At 35.7% G+C, this 25,638-nt stretch overlaps 1 protein-coding gene across 2 annotated transcripts in view; it reads left to right on the forward strand.

The window, feature by feature from the left end:
* LOC127877396 (nonsense-mediated mRNA decay factor SMG5-like) overlaps positions 1-25,638 on the forward strand; it is a 53,126-nt gene that overhangs the window by 13,388 nt on the left and 14,100 nt on the right. For both annotated transcript variants that reach the window (XM_052423225.1, XM_052423226.1), the window contains exons 2-19: positions 702-800; positions 1,621-1,744; positions 2,410-2,566; positions 5,887-5,988; positions 6,416-6,502; positions 6,725-6,803; positions 7,450-7,578; positions 8,009-8,086; positions 8,697-8,884; positions 10,838-10,981; positions 14,185-14,348; positions 15,179-15,272; positions 15,522-16,040; positions 19,299-19,353; positions 20,460-20,598; positions 21,099-21,174; positions 21,773-21,945; positions 24,009-24,164. In XM_052423225.1, coding sequence (XP_052279185.1) covers positions 702-800; positions 1,621-1,744; positions 2,410-2,566; positions 5,887-5,988; positions 6,416-6,502; positions 6,725-6,803; positions 7,450-7,578; positions 8,009-8,086; positions 8,697-8,884; positions 10,838-10,981; positions 14,185-14,348; positions 15,179-15,272; positions 15,522-16,040; positions 19,299-19,353; positions 20,460-20,598; positions 21,099-21,174; positions 21,773-21,945; positions 24,009-24,164 — 2,563 coding nt within the window. The remainder of the gene's footprint in view (positions 1-701; positions 801-1,620; positions 1,745-2,409; positions 2,567-5,886; positions 5,989-6,415; positions 6,503-6,724; positions 6,804-7,449; positions 7,579-8,008; positions 8,087-8,696; positions 8,885-10,837; positions 10,982-14,184; positions 14,349-15,178; positions 15,273-15,521; positions 16,041-19,298; positions 19,354-20,459; positions 20,599-21,098; positions 21,175-21,772; positions 21,946-24,008; positions 24,165-25,638) is intronic.

The following is a 25,638-nucleotide window of genomic DNA, read 5'->3' on the forward strand; positions in this document are numbered from 1 at the left end:
AAAGCGACGCAGTAGGCGGCATTGTGTTTCTGACAAACACATTGTGGTAAAAGGTCAAGGTCATCCTTTACGGTCTACGGTAAAAAATACAAATTTAAGGGAAGTAATAAGCTTTAAAAAGGGAGAAAATTATTCAATATTGAATATAGCCACTTTATATATTTGGCATGCATGTGTATCTCATGGATCTGCACATTTCGAGTGGTCAATCACAGTCATGGTAGTGGCTTTTAATTAATTATTTGCTACTAAAAATAGAGATTTGTAATAGAGGCAAGTATTTTCAAGGGAAGTAATTTATATAATTATAAATCTCATATTATATATTTCCTCACCAATTTATTATTTTGATTATTTATTACTCAATGATTTGTCCCCCCCCCCCCCCCCCCCCCGGTTGGATTGGACAAGGGAAGTAATAAGCTTTAAAGGGAGATGATTTCCATACCTGCCAAATGATAAATAGCAATTTTATTTCAAAGCGGCGCAATAGGGGGCATTGTGTTTCTGACGAACACATCTCTTGATATAATTAATTATCATTTCTTACCTGTTCTAATTTGTCACGCTCAAAGGTAAGGTCACTGACCTCTAAACAAAATTCTGACAAGCTTTCGCAGCCGAGCATAGCACCCGTTATGAGGTGCTCTTGTTATAATTTATATTGTTTTCACTGGGCATATTAATGGTGTATATTACAGTGTTGCACTTGAAGCAGTGAAGAAGCTGGATGAGTCACTAAAGAACAAGAAAGCCTATAGAGAGGTGTTCAGCCAGAATGCTGTGGGGCTACGATACAAGTAACCATTACATCTTGATTTTAAATTAATATAATTTATATAATATGTATAAGTGTTGCAAGGAGCCAGCTTTCAGTCATTATAAAACTTTGTCAAAATAGTAGAATATAAGTTTTAGACATTTCTTCCATGCTTCTGCATTCAGTGTACTAATTGAAGAATTCATTGGTTTTCAGTTAGACATACATGTATAGCTAATGAATAAGCATAACATTATAAGACTACACACAACTAGTATAAAGAATAAAGGATAAAAATATCTGCTGCTGCTTATGAGCTCGGTGTTTTCGGAGAATTTTCAGAGTATTGTCATAGCTAGCTGGTCGTGTCGTCTGACGTCCGCCGTCTGCAGCGTGCTAAATCCTTAACATTGGCTCTAAAATCAAAATGCTTCCACGTACAACTCTGAAACTTCATATGTAGATGCACCTTGATGAGTTCTACATGCCACACCCATTTTGGGGTCACTAGGTCAAAGGTCAAGGTCACTGTGACCTAAAAAAATAATAATAAAAATTCTGACAAGCTTTCATTTATTCAAAACTGCACCCGTAGCCGAGCGTGGCACCCATTATGCGGTGCTCTTGTTATTATTATGATAATGATTATTTTGTTTTTGTTCTCATTGATAATGATGATGATGATGGTGGTGGTGGCAGTGATAGTGGTGGTGATAATGTTAAGGAACTTTCTATGCTTGAGATATTAAATCAAACACATCAACATCAACTAATTGTCAGTCAGTATTGATTGATTTACATCAGTTAGTTCCCTACTCCATTAATCCAGTCTCCTGCTACATAGATCTTACTGTTATCAGGTTAAGAGAATATTGTGAGAGGCTGATGTTCTACAATCCACTGTACTATGGCAGAAAAGCTGAAGAAGTGCTATGGCGAAAAGTATTTTATGATATTATACAGCTGGTAAAGAAAAATCGAAGGGTAAGAATTGTTTTGATGCATGTGGCTTTCTTTTGGCGATTAATTTTCATCAAAATATTTTACTTAGATAGTACTGTCATAGCTATATGTGTCCAACAATTTAGAGACATGTATGTTATGTTTGTTTGTCAATTATTAAATCAACGTGCAATAATTTTATTGTCTTGTACTCTTCTTTCTTTGGTACAAAATAAATTCAACTTCACACCTTTTCAATCACTTATCTGAAATTATACATCAAACAAATGAAACCATTAACTGCTTTCTTTATATGATATAATTTCAAAAGCTGATGGGAGGAACAATTGTTTATTACTGGTTACACAATAACACAAATGTAATGGTCCATTGCCCTCAGGCATTCATCTGCCAGGTTTTATGACTTAAATCCGGTTGTAAAAACACATGATCGAGCAGTCACCAGAGAAGCGAAAACAGGGCCGAAATCTGGTAAAATTACACTGTAAAATTGACTGTCCGAAAATGTAGAGTCTTTAATTAGGGACAAAAATGTGTATGTACAAACATTTATAGGCACAACAATTAATTATATTTGGCTAAAAAGAGGGTGTCAAAAAATTGAGAGCGTCCGGGAAAAAAAAACAACGAAAATAACTGTATTACTCCCACAATGCAAGCCTAGCATGTCTCTGTGTGTGTTTCAGCATGTGCGTGTGGGTAGCTCCCTGGAGACGGCCTATCGCACCCACCTGTCCTCAGCATGCGGCTACTACTACCACCTGCTGTTCAGGCTGCAGAAGGAGTTCAAACTGAAGCTGGACATAAAGATAGACTTCCCCCTGCTGCCTGATACCAACCCTAGTAAGGAAATGGTTGTCATGATGTACATGTTATTGAGCCTTGTATCGGGAAAACAGGGCCTAATGTGGATGTCAGGGTGTAATTTAATTAAGATGCTCGATCCTGGAGGTTTTTTTAACAGTTATTTGATGTGGCTTATTGTTTTAGTTTACAAAAATACAAGTTCTTTGTTCTGGACATTGAAATATGATAGGACTTATCTTATAAAGCATTAATGTGAATATTTACATGATAATACATAAGGCCGTCCAGGATATCCTACATTTGTTACTTTTTCCTCCTATTGTCAAGCCAGCTTATGCTAAGATTAAAAAAGCTCAGTGCTTTCCACAGGCCAGTTAGTGGTCCTTCGCCGGGGTGCTTGAATTTTGGAATCAGAGTCTGCGGGACGCTTGAAGTTTTCCGATCAGTGTATTTTTTCAGTAACTGCATTCTTAAGATCAAAGTTGATATTGATTTTGCCAAAAAAATTGAGAGCCGATTAAAGATCCTGTCAATTACATGTATCTCTATTCCCAACTCAAGCCCACCTCAAAGATCTGTTGGAAAATCGATATTGGCCAATGAGAGCGCATGCTTTCAATTCGTGACAGTGTGATACCTGCAGTAACATCATTCAACTGACGCATGACGTAATTGACATATCTGTTTGGTTTTGTGGCAGTTTGTTTTCTTTGTTATTCCAACCCTACTCATCCTTCTGAATGGTGTTCACCTCCACAATGAAGTCTTGGCCACCTACTTAAAAACTGATGATGGAAACCAGGTGAAATCCTCGTGGAAACTGTGCATTACGCGCATAACACTGTCTAAACATTTATTTGACTTGTAAAAATTTTTAACAAATTATCGTTGATATCATAACAAATGTTTTGTTAGATTCTTAAATGAGCATAATTATTCCCCCACAAACGAAGTTTAGGGGGGTATAAAGGAGTGAACTTGTCTGTCGGTCGGTCTGTCTGTCGGTCCGTATTAAGTGTCCGCTCGCTAATTCAAGTAGTTTTCATCCAATCTTCACCAAACTTGGTCAGAAGTTGTATCTAGATGATGTCTAGGTCAAGTTTGAATATGGGTCATGCCGGGTCAAAAACTAGGTCATGGGGTATCTTAGGGCGTTTTAAACCTCACCATGTTGTCTGCTCTCTAATTCAAGTAGTTTTTATCCAATCCTCACCAAACTTGGTCACAAGTTTTATCTAAATGATCTCTAGGACAAGTTTGAAGATGGGCCATTCCGGGCCTAAAACTAGGTCACGGGGTCACTTAGTGCGTTTTTAACTCACCTGAGCACAACGTGTTCATGGTGAGCTTTTGTGATCGCTTTTTTTCCGTCGTCCATTGTGCGATGTGCGGCGTAAACATTTGCCTTGTTAACTTTCTAGAAGCCAATCTTCATGAAATTCAGTCAGAACATTGGTTTCAATGATATCTTGGATGAGTTCTAAAATTGTTACGTTTGCTTGAAAAACATGGCTGCCAAGGGGCGGGGCATTTTTCCTTATATGGCTATATATGGCTATAGTAAAATCTTGTTAACACTCTAGAGGTCACATTTATTGTCCAATCCTCATAAAACTTGGTCAGAAGATTCATCCCAATAATATCTTGGACGAGTTCGAAAATGATGCCGGTTGGTTGAAAAACGTGGCCGCCAGGGGGCGGGGCATTTTTCCATATATGGCTGTAGTAAAACCTTGTTAACACTCTTGAGGCCACATTTATTTTCCGATCTTCATGAAACTTGCTCAGAAGATTTGTCCCACTGATATCTTGGATGAGTTCAAAAATGGTAACCTTTGCTTGAAAAACATGGCTGCCAAGGGGCGGGGCATTTTTCCTTATATGGCTATAGTAAAATCTTGTTAACACTCTTAGAGGCCACATTTACTGTCCGATCTTCATGAAACTTAATCAGAAGATTCATCCCGATAATATCTTGGACGAGTTCAAAAATGATGCCGGTTGTTTGAAAAACATGGCTCCCAGGGGGCGGGGCATTTTTCCTTATATGGCTATAGTAAAACCTTGTTAACACTCTAGAGGCCACATTTATTTTCCGATCTTCGTGAAACTTGGTCATAAGATTTGTCCCAATAATATCCTGTTATCTCAGGTGAGCGACTTTGGGCATTTCAGGCCCTCTTGTTTAACATTCAGCATGGTGTCCGCTCTCTTATTCCAGTAGTTTACATCCCATCTTCACCAAACTTGGTCAGAAGTTTTATGGAGATGATCTTAAGGCCAAGTTAGAACATGGGCCTTTCTGGGTCAAAAACTAGGTCAAGGGGTCACTTAGTGCGTTTTAAAAATTGAGCATGGTGTCCGCTGTTTTTTGTGAAGACGACATGCTATGAGTGAACTTGTCTGTCGGTCGGTCTGTCTGGTATATTGAATGATTGATTGGTATATTGAATGATTGATTGGTATTTTCAATGATTGATTGGTATATTCAATGATTGATTGGTATATTCAATGAATAAAATAAAATATGAGTCTTGCTCTGGGAAAACTGGGTTTAACCCTTTGCATGCTGGGAAATTTGTCTTCTGCTAAAATGTTGTCTGCTGAATTTATAAAATTAGCAGTTTCTTCGATTTTTTTCAAAGAATACTATCAGAATAGCAAACAGTTTGGATCCTGATGAGACGCCACGTTTTGTGGCATCTCATCTGGATCCAAACTGTTTGCACAGGCCTTCAAAATTCGGTTCCCGCACTGAAAGAGTTAAAGGGGTTTTTCACAGATTTGGGCATGTATTGAAGTTTGTCATTAAATGCTTTATATTTATAAATGTTAACATTGGATCTAAAAAGCTCCAGCAAAAAATCAAGAATAAAATTTAAAAAGAAGGAAAAAAAGTAATCCTCAACATGGCTTGAACCACTGACCCCCGGGGTCCTGGAGTAAAAGTCTTCCACAAAGACCACCCAGCCATCCATGCACATACAGTGAAGAACGTATTTTCTACTTTATATTTTTATAAGCAATCCTCTTAGTTTTATAAAATATAACGACAACAACAGAACACTCCAAATTATTCAATCATTTTGCGTTGCAACGCTTTATAATTTTCAGGTTTTTAAATCGTCAAAACATGCATATAATGGCTATTTTAGAGCATGGTATATGTTCAGTATTACTGTTTCCTCACAAATATCATAACTAAAACTAACATTTGCGAATCTGAAGCTTAAAGTGTCGTCGCAGATTAGATTGTGCAGAATGCAAGGCATTTATAATTGGTATGTCTGTCCTTATTCCTATGCAGTCCTTTCTATGCCCATCGGTATTACAGTTATATAATGGCTTGCCTTCAGGTCGCTTTATCAAGGCTGTACGGCAGAGAGATGTGACTCCAGCTATGAAGGAGTGGGCAATGAAGACAGTGCACAGATGTCTCATATGTTTAGGGGATATTGGTATGATGATGATGATTGTGGTGGTAGTGTGTATGATCATTGATGATGATGTATACGAGGAGGATAATTATATGGATAAGGATAATTAATTATATTATGGTTATTGTTATTATAATTATCATTAAGATGATGATTATTATTATAATAGTGTTGTTTTTTTATGATAATGATGTCTAACTTATCCTTACGATTTTTTGCTTAAAAGTATTATTAAAATGTTGTATAAAACTTTTTACTAATTTATGTGTTGATTTAACTTCATTTGAATCAGTAGTTTTTGCGGCGAAAAGACACAGTGTCCAAAAAAGTTCAATGTTGGTAATAAATAACATAAATATTCTGAAATAAAAAATGGGTGTAAATAACTTCAACCATACTGTTCAGTGGCTTAAAATACAAACTGTTCAAATATTTTTTATACTTTCAGCACGCTATCAGCAAGACTTCGACTCTGGTTTAAATGCAACAGCTGAGAGATTCTATCAACAGGCCTGGATGCTTTTCCCAGAAATGGGTTTGTTGAACATTATTTTAAAAATCATTAAAAAAAAGACGTATTTAACATTAATAATTCTTCATAATGTCAAAATAATAATAACAATCATTTAAATATAATTCTTATGTTTTCATTTAAAAAGTCTAATGCGAGGTCATGAAACTTGTTCTTAAATTATCATTTTGTGTTTGTTTATGACATAATTACATCATGGCTAATGTATGTTGCTGTTTTTCATAGGCGTAGCCCACAACCAGCTTGGCACCCTAGCCACTTCCAGGTATTTCTACTGTGAGGCTGCATACCACTATATTAGATGGTAAGTTGTTGTGAAGTTCTTATGTCTACTAAATAAGGTAACAAATCAGTAACTATTGTATTTTGATTGTTGTTTTTAGGAACACAACATATTAATTGATTTTTGTTTGAATGCCCCCATAGAGAGGAAGGAATTACACATTGCATCCATACATACTTTCCCAAAGCTTGTGTTTTCACCTCATCTTTAAGTTTAGGGTTTCATCAAATCATGACCCTCAGGTCAAAAGTAGCCACACCAAATGGGTTCAATAGTATATAAAAAGACATTTTTAGCAAAATGACTTTAAACATATTTCCCCATGAAATCGCAAGGCCTATGGTTTAATACTTGGTATGTTACATTGTATTATGACTCATTACAAAGTTTGTTCAAATAATACCTAAGGGGTCACAACCTGCCACACTCGGGCTTACATTTTTCATTGTTTCAACTTCTTTGTATAAATATATGATTATGATATGTAAATGTTTTTCTGCAGCATGTTAATGTAAATATCACAAAGGAAGACGTTTATTTATTTGACAAAAGAGATGTAAGACAAAAACACTATTGAACAAAGTAATGGAATTGATTATTTTCTGTATGAAATGTCTTTACTTGAAGTTGAAAGCATGGAAGTATATGTGATTGTGTGTGTTTTCAGTCTTGCCAGCGAGCAGCCGTTTGAGGGGGCGGAGGGTAACCTCCTTCGTCTTTTTGAGAAGAATCAAAAGCGCTATGCTGATCTCATAAGTGAGGTGTCCAAAGTGCCTGCCAACCCTCAGGACCAATGGTGAGTAATTAATTGCAGTGCTCCATCTAGGCCTAAATGGAAGGGCGTAGCGCTCTGCCCATCGAAGGCCCGCCCTGCCCTTTGAAGGCCTGGCCCTGCCTTTTTATTTATAAAAACAAAACAAAAACAAAAAATTTGAGACAAATTTTAATTTATTAATCATTGATATTTATGTACTACTTGTTGCAGACATTTGATTTACATGGTTTAATAATAATGACAATAATATATTCTAACAATTATCAATGATATAAAAATGAATATCCACTAGGAACCATTCCGGATACGACTGCACACTCAAAAGTGCCCTTTTGACAAAATACTGCACGCTTAAAGCTGCCCTTTTTACAAAATAGTCCCCCTGCCCTTTTCAAATCCTATCTGTTTGTTGTGTAAAACATATTAATGCAATTTCATACTTCAATTTCAGTTACAATGATCTGAAGGACTTCTTCATCAGGTTCATGAATCTTCTAAAGATATTTTATAGGCACGACGTGCCTGCTGGGTAAGCACAAACCAGGGGCCATTTTCCATTATAATGTTACGAAGAAATTTGTTTTATTCTAAAATTATTTCTTTGTACCTTTTTTGAAAACCTCTACCCAGAATCACGTTTTAATTTTTTCAAATGCTGGTTCCGGTTTTAGCACTATGTGGCGATGAAATTATTTTTACAGCCCCTCTCTCCCTTTACCAGCTTTAATTTGGCCATTTATCATTTGCTTGCATAAATATTTGCACTTAACACTAGTGATTCACTTAAATTGGCTTAGGATGACAAAGGAATAATTTGAGCCGAATAGCAGACCTCTGTGTTATTGCTGTTAAAATGGCTTAAATTGCAACAAAAACATCTTAACATATTTGCATACAATGAAACTGGCCTGTCTGTCTGTCATTCTGTCTTCTATTTTTAACATTGGCCATAACTTTTGCAAAATTAAAGATAGCAACTTGATATTTGGCATGCATGTGTATCTCATGGAGCTGCACATTTTGAGTGGTGAAAGGTCAAGGTAAAATATATGGCTTCAAAGCTGCGCAATAGGGGGCATTGTGTTTCTGACAAACACATCTCTTGTTGAGTTCCTATCTTATGATCAACTGTAAATCAGACAAGACAACACAGAAATCCAGGAGAGCTGTCAGACCATTCTGCACAGCTTCAACCACTGCATGTTCTACGAGCCTACCAGCTACAGTGATGACCTCTCGGAGGACAACCTCCACTATATGGAAGACGACATCGTGTTCAAGATTGTCATCATCTGCATTGCAACCATACATGTCCTTCAACAGAGGGGTGAGTGTACCTGGTTTGTCGAACTCTTTACCAATATCAAGTTTTTCCCTACGCCTGTTGCCAAGTTTCTATTGAACCATACCTCAACATTTTGGTTGATGCAGATACCAGACTGTTAGGTTCAAGGTCGAGTACACAAGTCAAGGTCAAATATAGGAACCAACTCCTAACACATTGCCTGGCGTATCATTTTGGATGGTGAATTCATTTTTAGCTCACCTGAGCACAACAAGCTCATTGTAGGTTTTAGGATCGCCTTTTGTGTTTTGTGTTGTCCGTCATCAACATTTGTCTTGTGAACACTTTCAGGGCTACATTTATTGCCCAATGTTCATGAATCATGGTCAGAGCATTTATTTCAACGATATCTTATCCACGTTTGAAACTGTGATGTGGAGTAAAAATCTTGGTAACAAGGACATATTAATGAAAGAAGCTTGTGAACACTCTATAGAGGCCACATTTATTTCCAAGATTATGAAGCTTGGTCAGAACATTTGTCCTGAACATATCTCCAACAAGTTCAATATGAGGGTCATGTGATGTCAAAAACTAGTTAGCATTTTAGCAAAAGCTGTGAACACTCTAGAAGTCACATTTTTGTCCAATCTAAGTTAAACTTGGTCACAACATTTGCCCCAATCATATCTAAATTCAGTTCAAAAGTCACAACATTTGTTCCAATCATATCTAGATTCAGTTTAAAACTGGCTCACTTCGTTTCAAGAAAAATGGGAACAATTTATCGAAAAAGCTTTTAGCACGCTAGAGGCTACATATATTGCCCAAACGTCATTAAACATGGACAGAAATGTGGTCCAATTATATCACAGCCTTGTGCAAAACTTGTTCAAGTGGGTTTGAAAACTTGGTCACAAGGTCATATTTATGAAAAAGCTTGAGGACACTTGTGAGGTCACATTTGTTTGTGCGTTCTTCATGAACCTTTAATGATCGTATCGTTTGAAAAACAGGACGGGGCAATTTTGTTTCCGTGGCTTGAGTTAAAACATTTGAACTTTAAAAGTTCGATTGTTAGCCTGCTCATTTTAAAACTTGCTCAGAACATTTAACAAATGTGGTGTTGTAATATCAGGGCTGTGTCTTTGTGACAACTCTTGTTCTAATAATAGACTCCATTATATTAGTCTTATAGGTCAACCTCAGTTACTGTTTCTTATCATGAAAATGTTTTGCGCTATCTGTTAATGCATAGCATTTAAATATAGATAATCCTAATGTAATAGACGATTATAATTTAAATAATTAAGCGACATCATGTGCATTTGGGTCTTGTGCCTTATGCGCTCCAGACAAGTCTGAAAAATTGTGCATTCTGTCTAGGAGTTTAGCTGTCCACTATAAAATCTTGCATTTTTTTGGTGATCAGGTTAGTGTACAGGGTAGCTCCTGACCAGACTGTGCACATTGCAAATGCACAAATTGAGCTATGTTGGCCAACTATTGTATAAGACCTATTGTTGCATGAAGCAGCTCATATGATATGGTACTAGGCTGTACCAGTAATTATTATTACCTGATGTCTTATATAAATGATAATTAACTATGTTTTGCTATTTTCCTTGTAGAAAAAGAAATTTGCAATGTTTTAAACTAGTAGTTATTAGTCCCTTAACAGTGAAACCAGAGGGGACTTATGGATTTTGCTCTGTGTGTCTCAGTCAGTCTGTCACACTTTTCAGGATCCTGCAATAACTCTTAAAGTTCTTCATATTTTTTTCATGAAACAACTTTAAACATGGATAGATGGCAATATGGATATTATGCAAGTCATTTCATTTTGTTCCTACGTCAAGAATTCTGGTTGCTATGGCAAAATAGATTAGAAATATTGCTGAAAATGGAGGAGTTTCACCAGTAGGGGACTTTTATTGCTTATCAATAGTCTTGTTATTAGTAAGCTATAATGCTATGCTTCCTCATTGATTTCAGGTTCCAGGAAAGTGACAGCTGCCACAGCCTTCCTGCTGGCCCTGTTCTCACACATTCTGAACCACATCCTCATCCGACTGCAGGGGGCCCTGTATGAGAGAGAGAACCCTAACAAGATCCTGCAGTCTGCTGGACAGAACCTCGGTGAGCATTACTTCAGTCATTACATTGGTCTAGAGTAGAGCTGATTATAACGAATTAAGTTCCTATGTGTGAGTTGGTGCAGTATATTCAGTGTGATTCTTTTTGCCAATCTGCCGGTCTGTTGGTTTTTATGGTTCTGGATGTTAACTTACAAACGGCTCAGCATATTTAATCAATAAGATAAATTAATAATATAATAAGATATATAAATAATATGGTAAAATACTGATCATTTTGACTTTGTTTACAAAACAACAATTTTGAACAGGGTCAGGACCTCCATTTGGTTTCAAGATCGAAACTCAAAAAAAGCTAAACCTTTTTAATTAATTTTAAGCACATGTGTTATACCCAGAACGGTGCTTCCCACAGGAATTATTTCAGACGCCACGGGGCCGTTAGAGGATGTTAAGTAGTGCAACCCTCTGCACACATTTTTTTATGTTTCCCACTATAGTAGACAATTCTTGTCCCCCCAACTACTGTGCCCTCAAGACGTTTCCTTTTATTGAATATTCAGAGCTCCAGATAAGGGCCGTACAGCCGTAAATACGCCTTTTTCATGAAGATTTACGCATTTATTTTTATAAACTGGACGTACAATAACGACTTTTATATCCATTTTACGCATTTACGAAAAAACTCTGGCCGTACCAATACGTCTGCGTCAGCGCGGCGTGATTTGCTGGTCTCTAACCTTACGGCGCTTTTCGTTACTTTAAATTACCTAAAAGTTGTAGACTGGGTTCATATCATATGTCTATTCTGTTGCGTGATTTCCTGTAACTTGTAAATCCGTCAAAAACAATATGTCTGCGCGCAATGGAATGCCGGCTTAACCGAAAGCGGTTCAAAATAACACTTTGTTGTCATATAATGACTACATACGGTGTCGTCTAACCATCCTGACATTAAATCGGTAAACCCAGAAAAAGACATTATCGCCCCAATATTAAACGATTTGATTGCATCGGTGGCTTAAAACGTTAGAAAACATGATGGAAAACGGATGAGACAGTGAGATAAGTGTTCATTTACTTAGCTTACTAGTTGGCTTGTGTTTTCTTGTCAAGAAAAATGAAGAAATAGTATTAGTCATGAGTTTTAATGTGTAGTTGTATTTGCATCATAATTCACAACGGAAAACCTAATACAATAACTGTTTAAGAAGCTACATATATTTATTATAATTGCTGCAAATGTTTCTGTAAAGTCAGTTATACACCCTTCAATATCCAAGAACACGGGTAGTACAGTACTACCTGTATTTTTGGATATGGTAGTACAGGTACTAATTGATTTTAAGCGTTACTCCTTGTCTTTCTGTCAGTGGCAGTACCGTTACTAATTTCACAAATCCTTATCTGGAGCTCTGAATATATAGTGCAATATTGTGACAAAAAAAACTTTGGGGAGCATCACCCGTCTCCGACCGTTTCTTGTTAAAAGAAAATTCTGGAAAATAATGAGGATATATTGCTCAAGAATTTAATAGACACAAACATTTTGTCTTAAGTATCAAATAAATTTTGCCATATGTGACTACATGTATTTACTATTTCATTAAATAACCAATTGAGACAAAGTTTTTCCATCTGAACACGCTTAAATCGCTTAATGTGCTATTTGTGTTTAGTGGCTTTAGTTGGGTAAAGCGATACATATAATTGGCAGAGGATTGTTTATCGGCTCTCAAAATATTCAGCAAAGTTGATATCACTTTGATTTAAAGAATGGCTAGTTGCAGTTACTGAAAATACACTAATTGGTAAATTTGCGCTCCGTGGACTCTGATTTCGAAATATTAGCGCCCCGGCGAATGACCCTTCCATGGCCTGTAGAAAGCACTGAATCAGTACTGAAATAATATTGTAAAGCCTGTATTACAATATATTTCATACCCAAACCCATATTGTAATAAAGTAAAATATTTTGTTATATTTCGAGTCATTTGTAGTAGAAAAAAATTCTTACAAGCAAGTAATCACAAATCGTTGCGTTGTGTTGTGCACAAAATGGACTGTCACAAATTATGTATTTAAGTAACAATTGTTTTTACTTAACACCTATAAGGCTCTTAGCTGTGGGTTTTGTTATTTCGGATACGGATTATAAGACTTGCAATTGAAAGATCTGGAAGGAAAATTCGTACTGGTAGATGGTCAATTCACATTTTGAAGTTGTTCTTACATAATTTTGGCCACATAAAAATTACAATACTCACATTACTTAATATGGAAGCTAATGCTATTGCAATTTTTGTTCAAAGAAATCAATTAGTTTCAAAACACTGTATTTATACAATCAAATAGTTTTTTAGTCTTCAGACGTATAAAATAGTTGTTACGCAAAAAACGATGCAGATCTGTTGCACTATATCTTGTTTACATCCATGACATCATTAAAGGCTACTTACAGGAGATGAACTACTTCTAACCTAATATGAAAAAATACACTGTCACCATGTGGCCTGACTGAGCCAATGAAAAACAAGTATTTTGTATGAGCAACTCATGCAAAAGACGTCCGACCTAGGACATTTCCCATAAAAATTTACTGAGGTCCATTATTATTCCCGAAACTGGGGGTCCTTGTGTCCGACGAATACAAATCTTAAAAACTTTGTTTGGGTTGAGAATGACAACAAAACTAGAAATATGTAATCCATATCGACTGGTTTATGTTCATTCCAATGTGATAGATTGTTTACGATAACATAAAACGGGTTTTACAAACCAGTCAAACTTGCTATCTTTCCTGGTAATGAAGTGCTATTCTTAGAACCAGTCAATTATTGCACCTTGTTTAGCAACATAGGTGAACAGTTAGGGTACTAGTGTTTTATATTTCTGTTTAAAATTTCTTGTCTTCTTTTAAAATCAGAAAGTTCACATGTTTAAAAAAAACTAGTTTAAATTAAGTTGTTATTATATTGTATTTAAAAAACTATAAACATTGTGAACGTCATAACGATAAAAATGAACTCTATAAAAGGTATTTTGTATTCTTTGTTTAATGAAGAACACGGTCTTGTAAAATCTGGTGAGGTCTGTTAAGTTTTTAAAGTTATTGGACCTCATACTCTGTTAGATTGATTTGTCATGTGCATGTGTTGGTTTGAGGTAAGATAACTTTACAGTACAGTCTGTAACATAGATATTTTCATATCATGAACCTAACATCAATAGAAATCTGAATTGCAGACAACATAAATGATGATGATTCTGAAAGCGACTCCAAGAATTCCCTGATATCTTCTGAGAACTCATCCATTAAGAATGGACACGTAAAACCCACTCAGAAATTAGCACAGGCAGATGAGAAATCCAGCAACAAGACAGCCAAGAATGGTGCTAAGCAACCAAAGGTATGGTGAACATTATGAACTTGTATCCATGAATTTTTTGTCAAAGAAATGTTTCATGAATTTCAAAATTTGCATTTGGGATAACTTATTATCAAGATTTTAACTGATGCCTTGCACAAGTAGTCCATCAAAATCTATATTATTGACATGTAATTCTATATTAAAGTGAGTATATTTATACGCCACTGTCCTTTTCCCGCCTATGTAAATTAAAGGGGGTATACTGGAATCACCCTGGATGTCTGTCCGTCTGTCTCTCTGTCCATTGACAAATATTTGTACAGAGATGTTCACCTACACTTTTCAACATAAAACATTCAAACTTGCTTGGATTGTTGATGGGACGGATTGATATATTTCTGTGTTAGAAGTTGCAATGTCCCTTGTTCAAATTAGAATTTCTGCAACATAATTATTGTAACTAAAGACTTTATAACCGGAAACATCCACAACTGAAACTGCAATATCCAGTTGTGTCATATATGGTATGCAACATTTTATATTAGCTTAGTTTCTTCAAATAATTACCCTGGGGTAAAAACTGGCAACATGCAATGGTTAAATAGATTATATTGATCCATATATCAAAATGACTTAAAATGAAAGACAACAAGTCCCAAAGGTTTAATATAGGGTATTGTATTGTGGTTCTCTACAAACTTTTTTCAAATGCTCCTGTAGTCAAATCTGACCACTCCCCAAATTCATGTTCACGCTGCCATTGGGTGTAGATAGTGAAACTTAAAATTGCACAACCTAGATGTTTCCTATATTACATTTAACATCCTTTGGTGATATTCATCTGGAGCCCCTCTGTTTATCTGGAACAGGTTAAATCCCGGCTCCGTCGCAGAAGACGCTTTAAAAGACCCTGCTCAGATGAAAGTGACTCTGACCTTTCTGATCTGTCTGACCTTAGCGAAGGTGAGCAATTTTAACTTAGGCCTATATGAAAAAGAACTCCTTAATTTTTTAAATGCCTTTAAATTTAAAAAAATGGCTGATTCTTTTGCTAGTTCCTGTCCTCATAATTTACATTTAAACGTTGAAAAGAGTAAATATGAAATCATACTACATGCCTGTAGAACTGTAAACAAGCTATGGTGTGGCTATTACTTGTTAATTTTGTTTAACCCTGGTAAGTTTTACTAACTGCAATCAATTCATCCTCAGGTGAAGGTCACACCAACATGGATCTATCTGATGACTCAGAAGACGAACCTGTTGGTTTCTATAATGACGATTCCGATTCAGACATGTCAGATTCTCTGATGAAGAGCCAAGAACTTGAGGCAGGTTTCGCTGCCAATCCTGAGTCTGAAACCAGCAAACCCGCTGGAATCAGTGATGCCATGTTCACCATTCCCGAAACTGCCACGCCTTCCGATTATGTTGCCAAAGATTTCAAAAGTGCCCACCAAAGTAACATTTGGACTGACATAAGTGGCATTGACGGCTTGGCGACTTTTTCGTCAGAGTTGTTTTCGAGCTCCGTGCCTTTTTTAAGTTCAAGCTTTAAAATGTCGCAGCAGAGTGAAGTCGTGGACAATGATGTGGTGATAGGGAAACGGCAGGTGTCTGTCCCGCCAGGTTTTGCAACATCATCTGAAGCACGGCATGTTGCTGAAATCTCTCAGAAGTTGGCAAATTTTGTGATAGAGACTGACACAGAAGCCCCTTTTACTGAACTTGGTATGTGAATGTTTCTGATAATTGATTTGTCATGATGCTTTATAATGTAGCCTCTGCTATGAAAGATCTTTTCTATGCTGTCTGTCAATCTGTCGCTGTTCCACTCCATGTTGCCATATCATACTATGTTGATTTAATTTGGAATGTATACGCACAAACACAGACCATCATAAGATGAGGTTTCACATGCAACACTCTTTCACCCTACCTCAAATGTCAAGGTCATTCTTTGAGATCATATGGAAATACAGCCATTAACAGCTTGTTTTTATGCTCCCCCCAAAAAAATTGGGGGAGCATATAGTCGCTGCTTCGTCTGTCCATCCGTGTGTCCGTCCGTCCGTGCACAATTTTTTGTCCGGGCTATTTCTCAGCAATTAATGACCGTTTTTCAATGAAACTTTATGGGAAGCTTCACTACCAAGAGGAGATGTGCATATTATCAGTCGGTTCTGGTCGGATGATTTTTCACAGAGTTATGGCCCTTTGTAATTTTCCATAGTTCATATAGTGCAATCAGAGCTCCAGATAAGGATTTAGTCTAAAGGGTATTTCACCCCCTGATATTGTTGTCAATGCGTATTTTACTCCTTTGTTTCAGCCATAAAGGGTTAGGAATATTTAGGGGTATTTTCCATTTCCATAGAAAACGGAAAAAGAAAAAGGTGTGTTTAATCTAGATATAGTATTATTATTTGTTATTTATATTTTTAAATGCAAACAGAATATATTTAAAAAGATGATATTAACAGACTTTCTTTAAAAATATTCCCTAAGTTGCCTAACACGTCCCTTTTCGATCCACAAACATGATGGGCCGCCATTTTTATTACAAGCTTATTTTGATTGACTTACTTTTGATTCAAAGGTTACCTTACACTAAAAACTTAACTGGATTATTGTTAAACCGGTTACGCACTTTAATAGATTTAAAATACGTACCAAGATTTGTAAAGCGTTTTGTTACGTACTGGGCCGATTTTTAATGCGTTTTTAGCTCATCTATTTTTTGGAAAAAAAAATGAGCTATTGTCATCACCTTGGTGTCGGCGTCCGGTAAAGTTTTGCGTTTAGGTCCACTTTTCTCAGAAAGTATCAATCCCATTGCATTTAAACTTGGTACACTTACTTACTATCATGAGGGGACTGGGCAGGCAAAGTTATATAACTCTGGCGTGCATTTTGACAGAATTATGTGCCTTTTTTATACTTAGAAAATTGAAAATTTTGGTTAAGTTTTGTGTTTAGGTGCATTATATTCCTTAAGTATCAAAGCTATTTCTTTCATACTTGCAACACTTACTGACTATCATAAGGGGACTGTGCAGGCAAAGTTATGTAACTCTGACTGGCATTTTGACAGAATTATGTGCCCTTTTTATACTTAGAAAATTGAAAATTTGGTAAAGTTTTGTGTTTAGGTCCACTTTATTCCTACAGTATAAAAGCTATTGCTCTCATACTTGCAACACTTATTAACTATCATAAGGGGACTGTGCAGGCAAAGTTATGTAACTCTGACTGGCATTTGGACGGAATTATGGGCCCTTTATACTTAGATAATTGAAAATTTGGTTAAGTTTTGTGTTTTGGTCCACTTTACCCCTAAAGTATCATAGATATTGCTTTCATACTTGGAACACTCGCAAACTATCATAAGGGTACAGTAAAAGGACAAGTTGCATAACTTTTGTTGTCATTTTTACGGAATTATGGCCCTTTTTTTACTTAGTAACTTTGAATATATGGTTAAATTTTGTGTTTCAATCCACTTTACTTCTAAAGTATCAAGGCTATTGCTTTCAAACTTCAAATACTTTCATGCTATCATGAGGTTACTGTACCTGGCAAGTTGAATTTTACCTTGACCTTTGAATGACCTTGACTCTCAAGGTAAAATTATTAAATTTTGCTAAAATTGCCATAACTTCTTTATTTATGATTAGATTTGATTGATACTTTGACAAAACTACTCCTATCTGACATACCACAATAGACTCCACCCAAACCATCCCCCGTGCCATCCCCCCCCTAATTTTTTTTTTTTTTTAAGATCATCTCACAAATGACCACCACACCCTCACACTATACCCCCCCACCCCCCCCCCCCCCCCCCCCCCTGCAAATTTTTTTTTTTGGAAACGGTTAAAAAACACAAATATTTAATGGTTAAAAAACACAGATATTTATTTTTATTATTTTAATTTTTGAAATACCGTCCAACCATCTCAACCAAGAATCCCCTCCCCCTCCCCCCCCCCCCCCCAATTGTTTTAATTTTTTTTGCATTTTTTTTTTGCAATTTTTTTCCGCATTTTTGGAAGATAATGTAATAAATGTCCACACCCCCACACTATACACCCCTCTTCACTCCAACCCTCCCTCCTTTGTGATTGAAATTGAGAGTCCCTTCACCTTTAAAAAGAAAATAGATGAGCGGTCTGCACCCTCAAGGCGGTGCTCTTGTTTTATTTTTTCAATCGTAAATGCGCAGATACGCCTCTTATCTGGAGCTCTGAGTGCAATTCTTGTCCGGGCTATTTCTCAGCAACTTATTACGGGAATTCAATGAAACTTTATGGGAAGCTTCACTACCAACAGGAGATGTGCATATTATCAGCTGGTTATGGTCGGATGATTTTTTACAGAGTTATGGCCCTTTGAAATTTTCTATAAACTGTACATATAGTGCAATTCTTGTGTGGGCTATTTCTCCCTAACTACTGACTGGAATTCAATGAAGCTTTATGGGAAGCTTAACTACCTTAAGGAGATGTGCATGTTATTTGTGGTTTCTGGTTAGATGATTTATTTGGAGAGTTATGGCCCTTTGAAATTTTTAAGTTGCTTAACCATCCATCGTATTATTTTGTCCAAAGTTATGCTCCTCAAGACGTTTCCTTTTATCTGAATATATAGTGCAATATTGTGACAAAAAAAACGTTTGGGGAGCATCACCCGTCTCTGACGGTTTCTCGTTTAAGATAAATGAAGCTTTGAAACAAAAATTGGAATGTGGGGACACATGTCTTGTTAATTTGACATTTTTAAAAGAAACTGCTCTCATTTTTCAACCGCTTTCATAAGTAACTAAGGGTTGGAATTGAAGCCTTTAAAACTTTAATTTAGTAAAAACAGGTATGTAATTAAATGTAATTTTTTAAGGGAGTAGGGACTATAAATGCATCAAAATACGTATCTAAGTGGTGAAGGGTTAATGGTAGCATACCTGCTCTATAAACAGCTCTTGTTCTGTAGATTCTGATGACAATGATGAGGATACTCCACACAGCGAGGACACAGACAAAACCAAGTAAGTGGCACAATTGGCATCCTGGTAGCAAAGAAATTTTGTCCAACTTTGACAAATAAATTTGTTACTCAAAATGGTCAGTGATAAAGGAACTTGTTCTCATTGAAAATAGGTAATTGGAGTCAAACATGACAAAGTCATTTGGTTATTTGCCCCAGCTCCCATGGAACAATGATCGAAATAATTAGTAACATTTTGAACAAAACAACATATATTTTACCACCAGATACTAAAGAAATTTTGAAGATTACTGTTGTAGTCTAGCTGGTGTAGTTATTACAACTCAAGGCGTATGCGGCTACATGTTTATTCAGTAATGTCTAAGCTGCAATTGTTCAACAAACTGTATTGCATATTCATATATAAAGACAACTCTTACGGATATAGTTAAGTATAATACAGTGATGTCCCTTTCACTATTCATTAGATTATGGAACAATTACAATAACTATCAATTATTATGTCCTTTGGAGATAATTTGAACCTGTATCATGAAGATTGATAATTGGTGCCTGGGGCAGTATTCACAAAGTTTTTTAATGGCTAAATATTATTAAAATATGTTGTTTGCAATTAATTAATCACAGATTTGTCTTTAAATTGCATCTCTTGTAAAGATGTGCCAAATTTCAGCCTCATGGTTCTATTAACTACAAGGGTGCATAAGGATATAATAATGCAATTAACCAATACAATTAGTCCCCAGAAAATTGATTTCTATGTACGCTTTGTAAAGTGCATGCATAGATAAACAGATGTTGTTGTGTGCCATTTATTTAAATGTTTTGACAAAGTTTGCATGGGGGTAGACAAAGTACATAAGAGAGTATATTATAGTTAGGTTATTGATTTTGCAGCTTCTAGTAGTTTCGAAACATTTTACTTAGTCTTAACGTAAAATGCATTATCAAAATTGTTCGTCTTTGGCATCTTGCAAATATGATTTTAAAACTGATATCATTTGAAATTATTGCTTCATTCTGAACTTTTTTCGTTTGTAAAACAGATAAGGAAATTTCAAGATTTTTATGAAGTGTTAAAATTTATTCTATAATGCTTCTTTAAGTTCCCTTCCTGAGCCATACATTTTATTTCTGTATATGCAGGTCATCGGAAGAGGAGAAGGAGGTGGTTCGAGCACGTAACATGCTGGATGTAGTGCAGGGGGAGGGTCTGCTGGCCGTTGTCAAGGTGATAGCTGACTGGATGAGGTGCAATGCAACTGTGATAAAAACATGTGCCCAGGTGAGACATGTGGATAATTGCTGGTCTTTTTGTCTGGAAGGCGCTCATAGTTATGTTTGCATATATATACATGTCCATGTTGAAACTAGTGATACAGCTGAACTTTGTCTTAGCTGTATTTTGACATACAAGCGTTGTGAAATTAGCATTTGTGTTTGTTGCTGCTTATCACATTTCACGTTGATGAAGACAACAAGTTTTGTAGTGTTTTTTAATTGATTGATTTGAGTATACAATAACATAAATTTTAATAAAGTACATGTTACACATACTCATATACTAAAAGGTAAAAAAATAAATAAACAAAAGTAACGTGTTGGTACGGATTATTTTATTTTAGCATACCTTCATGTACACTAATGAATTCCTTCACCTCTAAACTTTATATTAAGAAGCATGTATAAACAACAAGTAATGTGTATACATTATACATTGTTAATAGTGATAATTTGTTAAGATAAACCAACCAATAAGTCATATTTTAATTGTCTCTATTTCAGAGTTCACAGTCTGTGTGGTGCAGACTGTCAGTTTTGCTCAACTTTCTGCCTCATGAAGCTGTTTTAAGGGAACAAGGTGAGTGACACAAGTAGGTTTTTGTTTAAGAGCGCAAATAATTGTTTTACCCCCTTCCCCCCATAAGGAAGTTGAGCCTGGGGGTACACTGAAATCACCATAGAAGTGTAGGCGGCTGTAGTCTGTTCGTCTGTCTGTTTCTAAACTTGTTGACATGCATTCTCCTTAACTATTCAACCTACAAAATTTTAATTTAATTTTTAATTTGCTGACATTCTTCCATATGGTATTTAGATTCAATGTGCATTGTAACAATTTTAAAAGATATGCCCCTTTTTTAATGTAGAAATGTGTGATAGCTTAAACATTAAATGTCTTCATAAAAATAATATTTTTATTGTTTGCTTGTATTTTTTCGTTCCTAAACAGGGCTTTTTTCTTTTATAGAGAATGTCCATTTCTCACAATTCTAAAAAGTTTGCTAATCAAATTTTCGCAATTTTGAGAATTTTGTGATTCAAATTTTCACAATTTTAAAAGGGTTGCTTTTTTGTTTTACAATTTTAACAAGTTTGCTATTGATTTTTCACAAATTGACGGGCCATAGGCCACTTCAAAAAGACGAGAAAAAAATGCTGTTGACATAATGCTATTGCAGACCCAGGCTGGTCCGATGTGTTCAAGGCCACTGTATGCGGTGACCTCCGTGACGGTTGGAAGCAGACGCTTCCACTGCCCGAGGACGTACACCTGACATGCTTCTCTCCCCTGAAACTCGTTCATGAGGACATAAGCAGCAAGAATGGTGCTAGGTTGACAGAAGTGCAGGAGGTTTGTTCTGTCAGCTTCATTCTTTGAGCCTTGATTTGGGAAAACTGGGTTTTACGCAAATGCCTAAAGCACAGTTTTCAATCATTAATTTGAATCCCACTTACTCAAGCTCAATTGCATGGAAAGCTTTAGAACCCTTGGGTGTCTATTTCACAGGTCCAACTAGTAGTTGGGGTCTATCGGGGAGAAACGATTGGAACATTCCCAGAATGACGATTGTACCCCTGACCTCCTGTTCACAAGGCAGATAAAATAGCGATTATGCAAAGGTAGCCCCATCATTTGGCCAAATAGGGTGGAATGTAGACGGTTGTTTTAGGGTGGCGGGCATACTGGATTTTATCAAATAATTATTGACTGATCAACGAGATTTTATTGAAGGAGCTAAAGCTAATTTCCAAAAGCATCTGTATTATGTATTGTTCATGTTAAACAGAATGGTTATGAATCAGTAATTCATTTGCTGCATAGCAAACTTTAATTGTGCACATTAGTGTGTATGGGTACAGCATACCGTAAAAGGTTGTGTATAAGGCGCACATTTTTATCCCCAAATTTAATTTTAAAAACTTGATGCGCGTTATGCACAACTACAGCCATGCCAAGACATTTTTTCCCTGTCAGTTACCCAGTTACGGTAACTCGCATCATTCTGTTCCCCGTTGTTTTAACTGTAACTATGTTAATAATTGTGTTATATTTACGATCTGAATATAGATGGACAAACGTTATAAAGTTAACATTAATATTTTCTATCTTTTTCAGGTACATACAGAGCATTGAAATCAAATAAATTTGAAGAAGAAAATGAAAAACAAGGAAGCCATTTTTATTTAAACTTTATTGTTTTTTCCCACAATATTATACCTTACTGTACTAGGGTTACACAATTTATTTGGGGGCACTTGTCGATTTACAATAGTATGTCGGCAAGGTCTTTCCCGATATATTTATCATTATTTTTCTTGCTTTTCAAATGTGTTAATAAAATTGATGTTGTGTTTTGTTTACACGTTTTCATGCGTCTTGTCAAGATTTGGGTTGTGATTATCGAGCAATTTGCGTCACCTGTCAAGTTTTGTGTAGCTGGGCTTTTATCGAAACATGCGTACCGGCAAACGACTTCACACCTCCATTGTTTGTTTAACACTGGTAATGTCAGTAATGGTGTTGAGAAGTTTGAGTCCTTAAAGTCTCCTGTCAATTATAGACGCTCAAAATGAACGAGTGAGATGGGAAATGTAAATAAAATGCGCGGTTGTGAATTAGTCTTGTGTGAATAACCCCGTGCCAATACCAATAAAAAATTTCAGTGTCTTAACTATACCAATCACACTAATCGGTACACAATGTGTTCTCCTCCACGATAAAATCGTGGACAGTTACTTCGGAGACTTATGATGAAAACCTCGATGGTATCCTCGTGGAAATTGTGCATTTCATGCATAATTCATTTAAATGGAAACATTTACGCGTAATATTATAATGAAAAAAAAACCACACAAACAAGTTGTATCTGTATCGTCATCGTCTTTAAGATAATTAATTATTGAAAAAAATAATAACACGTGAGATCGGCAATATAAATATAACGATTTTCAGTGAGTCTACAGTACGGAAATTTGTCTTAATTTTTTTTTGCTTGAAAAACTTTTTTCCCTATTTTTTTGCTTCAAAAAGTAGATGCGCGTTATACATAAATGCGCGTTGTACACAGCGTTTTACGGTATTTTCTTTAATTTGTGTATTAGTTCCATGAAGCGCTAAGAAGCTTGTGGAGCAACTTCTTGTCAATATTTTGTGTTAACATAAATTTATGTTTAAAAAAACAAAAAACTTGTTCAGTAAGACATATAATTAATCCTGTCTATCAGAAAAATAAGGTTTATGACTATACAAAAATAACCTTATCCCATCTGCCTATCTTTCCATTTATCTGTCTGTTCTGAAACTGTCCACACATAAGAAGAGCTTTAAATATCATGTGTACAAATGTTCACATATAAGAAAACGTGCATCACGCTTAAAAAAAGATATAACTCTAGTTGTATTGTACTCCACAGAGTTTGCTGCGAATCTGCTGTCTCCATAATTTTGGGCACTTCCTGTCTGGCTTGGAAGGCCTCCATTTTACATACAATGATGAGAAGAAGATTTTCATTGGTCCAGCCCAACCAATTAGCAAAGAGGAGACAGAGGAGGATGCTATGGAGAAAATGGTATCATTATGGTCTTTTATTTGTTTACATTAATCCACAAGTACGTGCATTTACTGTTCTTAAATACATTTTTGGTTCAATGTGTTATCACCTACCGGCTGTTTGAAAAAATGACTATACAGTCACACCTGAGAACAGCGGTCAGACAAGGGAAATTGCCAAAGTGACCGTTGTCCACAGGTGACTGTTGTTTTCTGATCACAATTTTAAGATGGTTGGTCAGTTGGTAGTATTGCTACTTCGTTTCCCCACCCAGTCGTATGCATACATTGTAAAATAAGGCTTATTGCCGATAACTAATCATAATAACAGAATTAATTTACATTGAATTATACAGAATAATATCTTATAGATTGATATAATTTCATATTGTAAAACTAAATCCATGACTTTATCTACGCTAGTATAATTGTTTACATGCATCTCGTTCATTCAGTAAATAAAGCTTGTCACGTGCCATTGACGTCACGTCCGAACAAGTCTAAACAGCGGATTCACTGTCATAAACCGATAGTACGGTGTAACTGTACCGTTCTCATTTTAAAAAAAAAGACGCAGAAATTTTGTCAACATTTATTTGTACATAAACATCACATGATCAAATCCTCTTTCATACATGGTTTAAGTTTGTTATAAATGTTGCAAATCAGTATATGTTTTGCCTTTAAAGCTGATCACTAATCCTCTTTTCGCCTTCTTATAAAAACACTCGCCAGCTAAATGTTGTTTAACACTTAATCGTTGATAAAAATCAATTGTTTTTGTCACATGCTCATGCATTATGCCTGCAGACAAAAATTGCTATTAAAAGTGTTGTGTACGCTAGAAAGCTCATTTAAAGAATGATCCGAAAATGTTATGTTCAAATCCATACTCAAGGTTGTAAGTACAATGTTCTTATTAGCGGTCATTTAATAAGCGATACAGTCAATCTTGTATTTAGAGACCACTAAAGGGAGTGACCAAAAGTGGTCTCTTAATAAAATGGTCTTTAAATTAAAAAAAAGGCCATTTGTGATGAATGCGGACCTTTGATTTTAAATCCAGATATAGGATTATCTCCTTTTGACACAGCGATTTCTGCTTTTGTAATCAAATGAATCTAAATATAAATAAAATGAATAAAACAATTTTTTACTTAAAATAAGTTGTAGTTGTTCTCTCTAATTCTAAATACAATGTAAATGGTTTGCACGGAGAATGGGTTTTTCGGACCTATTGGCGATTAAATTTACGCGCACTTTTACTCTTCGACACTTCCAATACCCTAATTTTCTCATTTAACGTTAATACTTTCCGTTTTGACATTTTAATTTCTGCATGAAAGCTTATATATATCTGACTCGATTTTGGTACATAGGGAAATAAATAAAACACCTTGATTGAAAACTAAATAAACACGCCTGATTGGAAAATTTGCTAACACAAACTAATTAGCATAAAAACAATTACATTTTTAGCTCATCTATTTTTG

The sequence above is a fragment of the Dreissena polymorpha genome, chromosome 4 (assembly GCF_020536995.1).
Source record: "Dreissena polymorpha isolate Duluth1 chromosome 4, UMN_Dpol_1.0, whole genome shotgun sequence".
Classification (NCBI taxonomy): domain Eukaryota; kingdom Metazoa; phylum Mollusca; class Bivalvia; order Myida; family Dreissenidae; genus Dreissena; species Dreissena polymorpha.